The sequence below is a fragment of the Brachionichthys hirsutus genome, chromosome 24 (assembly GCF_040956055.1).
Source record: "Brachionichthys hirsutus isolate HB-005 chromosome 24, CSIRO-AGI_Bhir_v1, whole genome shotgun sequence".
In the NCBI taxonomy this organism is placed as follows: domain Eukaryota; kingdom Metazoa; phylum Chordata; class Actinopteri; order Lophiiformes; family Brachionichthyidae; genus Brachionichthys; species Brachionichthys hirsutus.
In genome coordinates this window covers 822,998-830,038 of record NC_090920.1, presented here as the reverse complement: position 1 = coordinate 830,038, position 7,041 = coordinate 822,998, and the positions used below count along the sequence as shown (strand labels likewise).

General features: G+C 60.0%; 1 protein-coding gene across 1 annotated transcript; it reads right to left on the bottom strand.

The window, feature by feature from the left end:
* Positions 1-2: 2 nt before the first annotated feature.
* LOC137912216 (ATP-binding cassette sub-family C member 4-like) lies at positions 3-6,741 on the bottom strand (the record flags this gene model as incomplete). The annotated part of the gene is given in 26 exon segments (XM_068756566.1): positions 3-164; positions 240-340; positions 417-527; positions 604-723; positions 814-1,044; positions 1,120-1,266; positions 1,354-1,457; positions 1,531-1,568; positions 1,651-1,788; positions 1,871-2,056; positions 2,142-2,210; positions 2,212-2,239; positions 2,462-2,548; positions 2,767-2,861; positions 3,141-3,260; positions 3,262-3,333; positions 3,435-3,524; positions 3,591-3,704; positions 3,800-4,049; positions 4,148-4,273; positions 4,354-4,517; positions 5,094-5,183; positions 5,268-5,492; positions 5,575-5,695; positions 6,029-6,139; positions 6,674-6,741. Coding segments are annotated over 26 exon segments (3,168 nt in total), but the record flags the coding sequence as incomplete, so codon positions are not given.
* Between the last annotated feature and the right edge of the window lie 300 nt (positions 6,742-7,041).

Genomic DNA, 7,041 nt, shown 5'->3' with positions numbered 1-7,041 from the left:
AGGTTCCGCAGCACCAGCGGTCCGTCGTCGCTGTACGAGAAGTCGACGCCGTCGAACGCCACCAGACCTTTGCCGGGCCAATCGGGGGGAGGACGCTTGTCGGTTTCCCACGGCGCTTCGCTCTCCAGCTCCATGTACTCCACCACCCTCTCCACGGACGTCATCTGCAGGCGTCGCACACACAGGAGTCACGCCCGACCGGAACCGCTTCCCGTCCGTTCGTAGCCGACGTCTCTCACCATGTTCTCCATCTCCGCGCTCTGCCTGACGCCCCACTGGAACATTCCCGTCAGCGTGACGGAGTAGGTCAGCGCCAAACCGACGGAGCCGGCGTCCAGCTCTAGCAAGAAGCAGCGTGGAGAGAGTTCAGTCGCAGCAGAGGACGCCAAGACGACCGCTCAAAGAGGAGTAGTTACGGTTTCTGAGCAGCATGCATCCGAAAAAGGTGGTGACCACGAAGATGGAGCAGATGGCGTCCAGCCGGAGGGCGAACCAACGGGAGGTGGTGAGGAACAGGAACCAGGCGGCTTCACAGGAAGAAGCAAAGTGTCCGTGACGGTCATTAGAACACGCGCTGATGTCTGAGGGGGGCGGGGCTCCAACCTGAGTGCAGGTCCTGGTGGCTGTCGAAGGCCTTCTGGAACTTCTCCTCCGCCCCGAAAGCTCTGATCGTCCACAGACCCTGAAGAGACGAGGACAGGTGGGAAAAGACCGGGCTCCGAGCTGCGAGGGGGGGGACGACAGAGACGGTGGTCGTCAGCCCGGGTCGGAGGTCGCGACGCAGTCACGCCGACACGCTTCCGGGACACTCACTGGTGGACTCGAGGCGTTTGACGTTTCTGGAGGTCAGCAGGAAGTAGCGGCGCAGGTAGAGGAACAGGAAAAGCAGGGGGACCACCGGGATCAGGATCCAGGGGATCACGGACACGGCCACCGCGACCACGCCGAGGATCTGCAGGAACACCTGACAGAAGTCCACCGTGGTCCACGGCATGCCGGAGTCCAGCTGACCCATGTCCTTAGAAAACCTGTTCAGGACTCTCCCTGAGGCGAGAGCAGGAGAGGCCGGCGGTGGGATGACGCGTCGCCATGACGACGTCGGCGTCTACGTCTACTCACCGATGGGGTTGACGTCGAAGAAGCGAACGGGCGTCCTGAGGATGGAGTCGAACATGCGGTCGTGCAGCGACTGGGCCGACCTCACCAGCACGTGGAACAGGAACAAGTTCCGGATGAAGCCGAAGACGACGACGGCCGCGGTCAAGCCTGCCGGAGCAAAACGGCGTTAAATCAATAATCAATGAAGATTATCCTCCTCGGGTCGAACGGCGCCGACGAGACGCGTCGGATTACCTCCGTAGATGCCCAGGAAGAAACCCAGATCCAGCCCCCGGGTGACGTTCAGTCCGTTCTGGACCACGGTGGCGTTGATGTTCAGCTTGTCTTGTTCCTCAGCCCTGATTGGTTAACGTTGCGGCAGGTTAACATTAAGGGGCGTGGCATATTGAATGCGTTTGCTGTTCCCCTCACCAGTACGCCAGCCACCAGTCCTGCACGACGTACGAACCCTGGGGGGACAGAAGACGAGCACACGTGAGCCGTGCCTCTTCGCTGCGGCGTTAGCGTCCGTCGCGCCGCCGTTAGCCGTACCTGAGCCAGAAGGTTGACCAGCAGGACGGCGAGCAGGGCCGCCACGTTGGCGCCGGCTCTCAGGTATTTCACGTACAGGCCGAAGCCGATGGTTCCCTGAGCGCGACCCTCCTCCGCTACCGTCTGCACCACCTCTTCCTGTCAGTTTTGAGACGTTCACAAAGCGAAGTCAACGGGATCCGGCGGCTTCCTCCAGACGCGGCGCCGACGGCGCACCGACCGGCAGGTAGTCGCCGTCTTTGTCCGACAGCGTCGAGGAGGTCCGCGAGCGCACGGAGTTCTCGGACAGAGTCCGGTTCCTGGTCGCGTCTTGGCACGGCGGCTCCTCCTCCTCCTTCAGCAGGGAGGTGAAGTCCACTCCGGACCGCTGCAGCTCCGCGTACGTCCCCTTCGCCACCATGTGACCCTGAAGGTGAGCCGAGACGCGGTTAGAGACGTCCCCCCCGCCCCCCCCCGCAGCGTCGTCTACACACGTGTGGAACGGGACCCACCTCCTTCAGGACCAGGATCTCGTCCGCTGCCTTCAGGTACTGCAGCTGGTGGGTGACCAGGACACGGGGGCTTGTTCTTCAGCAGGCCGCAGATGCACCTGAACGTCACACAGGTGTCAGCCACACCTGTTTATCATGCTGCCCCCCCCCCCCCCCCCCCGAGGTGAGAAGTTGTATAATAAACATTATTGCACCGTGTAATCTGAGTGGGAACGTTCAGCTCCCGTGTCTCATCAGGCGTGAAAGAGAAACGCGACACCTGCCGAAGACGAGGAGCGGAGGAAGAGTAACGCGTAAAGGGAACGGACTCTCTCACTCACTGCTCAAACAGGTGTCTCCCGACCTCGGCGTCGACGGCGCTCAGAGGATCGTCCAGGAGGTAGACGTCCGCGTCCTGGTACACGGCCCTGAGGAGACACACACACACATCCACGGGTGGGCGTGGCCAATCAAACGCCTCACTAAACACGCCTACTCTGTTTACTTTCTGTCCTGCTTATATCTAGTTTATTCTTATTAATGCTTGTATTTGTACCGTTTCGATGCTCCTAAATAAACATGGTGGATTAATAAAGTTTTCTGCATCTGAATAATCTGGCGTGTTCTAAATTACTGGTGCTCTGACCTCGCCAGGTTGACGCGGGCCTTCTGGCCCCCGCTGAGCGTGGCCCCCCGGTCCCCGATCAGGGTCAGGTCCCCGTCCGGGAGCAGCTCCATGTCCTGCGGGGAGACAACGGCATCAGCGAAAGGCCTGACCTATTGATCACCTGCCGATGTCAGTCCTCTGCTCGTCTTTAGTGGAATCACGTTAATGTTTAGCGGCCGAACGGCGTCTAACTCGCCGTTGTGCAATCCCGTTAGCTAATCCCCGGTTCGGCTGTAACGACGTTTAGCCGATAATTACTGACTCTTGTTAATGAGTCACTCTGTCCCGTCCTGAAAGCGCCGAGTCATCGCGTGACCCTTTGATCTCGTGCGCCGAGCCGATCCCCCACTCACCCTCTTCAGAGCGCAGGCTCTCAGGACTCGCTCGTATCTCACGGGATCCAGGTCTTTCCCAAACAGGATGTTGCTGCGGATGGTTCCGGGGTAAACCCAGGGTTGCTGGGAGGCGTACGTTCAGCTGACCTTTGACCTTCAGCACTCCTTTATCTTCGGGGAGCTCCCCCAGGATGGAGCTCAGCAGCGATGACTGCGCAGGCGCACGAGCACAAAGGAAATCAAACGCGAGCTGGCTAATGGGGGGAGGGGGGAGGGGGGGGGGTGTCTGTGACGGGTCGACAGGTAACAGACCTTTCCGGCGCCGACTGGTCCAATCACAGCCAACAGCTGGTTGGAGTTCAGAGTGAACGACACGTTCTGGAGCGTCGGCGCATCGAGACTCTGCGGGATGAGAGATCGTTACGGAAGCCCGGGAGCCGAGGGAACATCCCGGGAAGCGGACCCGACCTTGTCCCAGTAGCAGGTCAGATCCTGCATCTGCACCGCGGCGTCCTTCCTCTTCGTCTCCTCCTGCGGCGGCGCCGGGATGGATTTCGCGATCTCATCCAGCATCAAGAACTCCTTGGGGGCGGGTCGACGTTTTTTACGGGTTAATCAAACACGCTTTCGCCGGCGGCAGTGAAACGACCCCGACCCCGGCGGCGACCCCGGCGTACCTGAATCCTGTGGATGCTGACGCGCGTCTCGAACAGCTTCTCGATGGCGCTGGGGAAGAACAGCGTGACGGTGAGCCGCACGGCGGTGTACAGCGACACGGTGACGAACACGTGGCTCGCCGAGAGGGTGTTGCCCAGCAGCACGTAGAGGGTGAAGGTGACGAAGACGATGATCTTGCTGGCGCAGAAGAAGGAGGCCATGTTGAGGCCTCGCAGGTAGGAGCTGCTCATGATCTTGGCGACCTCCTTGCTAAAACACAGAGATACGAGGGTCAAAACGGCCCCGCCCCTCCTTTCCGATAGGTCGAAGGTGACGTCTCTGTAACCGCTAACGGTGCTCTTGGTCACCTCCTGACGTCAGCGACCAGCGCAGCGAAGGGCTTCTCCCAGGCGTACATCTTGATGATCCTCATCCCGGACACCACCTCGTTCATGATCCGGATCCTGTTGTCGGTCAGCGCCGCCGTCTTGCTCCTGCGGCGAAGGCGGACGCGTGAAGCCGACTCGAACGCTCCGGGCGGGGCGCGTCCGTCCGCGGCGTGCGGGAGAACTACCTGTACTTGGAGAACAGCCTTCCGAACATGGTCTGAACAGGCATCAGGAACATGAGGACCACCATCCCCGCCAGGCACGACGGGCCGATCTCCAACCACAGCAGCCCGACGACGGCGGCGGCCTGCAGAGGCCCCACCCACAGGTAGTGCAGGAAGATCGTCACCTGCAGGAGTCGGGACACGCGGAGGCAACCGCAAACCACATCCCTTTAATGGTTTGAAGATAAAACGTCTCAGACGAGGTTAAAAATACAAGCTCCTCCCCCTTTATCCTCAGCTGCACCTACACTCAGCAGGTTCCCCCCCCCGGGGCGACTTCCAGGGAAACCCGGTTGTACTCGTCTAAACCCGCCGGACGACGCCAGCGATCGTTCGGCGCGCGGCGGTTTCCATGGAGACGCAGGGTCACCTGACATTACCTTACAAAAGGCTTTAATGGAAGCCAGCGTGAGAGTGTGGCAACGTCAACATGAGCACTGCCAAGAAGCCAGCATGCCCCCGCTAAACCTGGGGGGGGGGGAGGGTATCCTGATTAGAATGAAACTCAACGCTAAAGGTCACGACCTCCTGCTGGGAGGAACCCGGCCAGGTTTCTTTGACCCGAGACTCGGTAACCACAAACGTGTTTAAAACTGCGCCGCGCCCACTAAAACAATCACGCCAGGAACCCCCCCCCCCCCCGACGCGTCGCCAGCCGCCGCCGTACGTTAATTACGAGGTTATAATTATAATACATTTACCTCGTCAAACTTGTTGACGTCGTTGGACAGCAGGTTGACGATCTGGCCCGTGGTCGTCCTCCCCATGGCGGCGCTGCTGAGACACAGCGCCTGGACGGAAACGCGCCCGCGGTGAGGCAAACGCCAACGCGGAGGTTTTAAACGCGCGTGAGCCGGGTCCTCGCGCCCGCTGACCTTCTTGTAGATCATGTGACACACGGCCACCCTGATCTTCATGCCGCACCGCTGGACGTGGTAGAAGTAGAGGTGGTGGAGCACCGTCAGGCCGACGGTGCAGAGGGACATGCCGGCGGCGTAGCCCAGGGTCTCGTGCAGCGCCGCCAGGTCATCGGGGTCGTAGGTCTCAAAGTAGTCGATCATCTTCCCCAGCAGCACCGGCTGCACCACCTTAATGACCTCCTGGCGTTGGGGGGGGTCGGGGAGAACGCACCGGTCACTGCTGCCGAGCCGAGGTCGTCCGGCCCGCCGTTACCGATCTCACCTCAACGAAGGTGAACACGCCCAGCACGGCGTACGGCCTCCAGAAGCACCCGATGATGGATCGGGACAGGCTCGGCGCCCGCAGCTCTTTGGCGGCCGCCCGGACCTCGCCGTCCCAGTGTCTGCGCGCACAACGGGCAGCCACGTTAGTGATGGGGTCGCGTCCCGGCGCCGCCTACCCGACGGAGGGATCAACGGCCCGAAGGAATAAATCAGACTCGGCGCGCGCGTCTCGATTATCTAGCGTTCAATTAGATTGTAATAAGAACGGGAGCGTTTAAAACGCGTTTAGTCCACCGTGAGCGAGCGAATAGAAAGTTGTGTACTCTCATTATCGCTCCCGAGATCCCGGAACGGAATCTCCATATTCACGGAGCGCCGCTGAGTAAACATGTTGGATAATTAATATTGTTAATAACGGCGTGTAGCTACGAAGGTATTCGGCTCGTCCTCACCTCTGCAGCTGTTGGCCCAGATGTTTCGACGCGTCCTCGGGCAGAACTTCGTACATGTCGTCTTCCTCGAGTCTCCGCTTGGAGCCGGTGCTGAAAAAAGGATTGATCCACCTGAGGGGAGAGAACGACGTCAACACGAGAGGTGAGCGCGTGAAGCAGCGCTGAGAAGCAGCAGACGCACAAGCGGCAGACGCACAAGCGGCAGACGCACAAGCGGCAGACGCACAAGCGGCAGACGCACAAGCGGCAGACGCACAAGCGGCAGACGCACAAGCGGCAGACGCACAAGCAGCGAGCCGGCGTACGACCCCTTATAAATGAAGCGTCTGAACCACGTTAGATTGAATAATCAATTGAATTGATTGATTGAAATCAGGACCCGTGTCTCCAAACAAAAAGTGTTTTTCTCCACAATGTTTGTTTTTAGTGTAATAACTTGGGGGGGGGGGGGTGAAGATGTTTCCAGTGAACCATCAAGATCAAACAAAGACACACAAACACGGAACTAAACACTTGTTCTTGTGAAACAGGTACACCCCCCCCCCCCCACCTAGTTCAACAGATGCTTAACACCGCCCCCCCCCCCCGCCCCCCCCGGCTAGCAGCAGCTAGCATCGGCTAACGCTCCCCGCGTAATGCGCTTACCAGAAGAACAGCGTGGACAGGAAGCCCGCCTTGGCTGCCGGGTTGCTCTTCAAAGCTTTTTCCTCCATGGTGGTCTCGCTGTTCCACTCCCTCTCTCTCCCCCCCCCCCGCCCCCCCGTGGGTAGAACGCGTCTGCGGGCTACACGACACGACGAGGAACCCAACACATCACGGAGGAAGCGTGCGGTGCGTTGCGGTGATCTCGCCTTGCGCCGCACGAGGTAGCTGTTCCGTCTGAGAACATGAGGAAACACAAATTTATCACATGGGGGGGACGGCTCCGCCCCCGGACGCACAGGATTGGCTGGAAGGAAGCGACGCGCGCATGCCATTGGCTCCGTCGCGCGCGTCGCCTTGACGCGATTGGC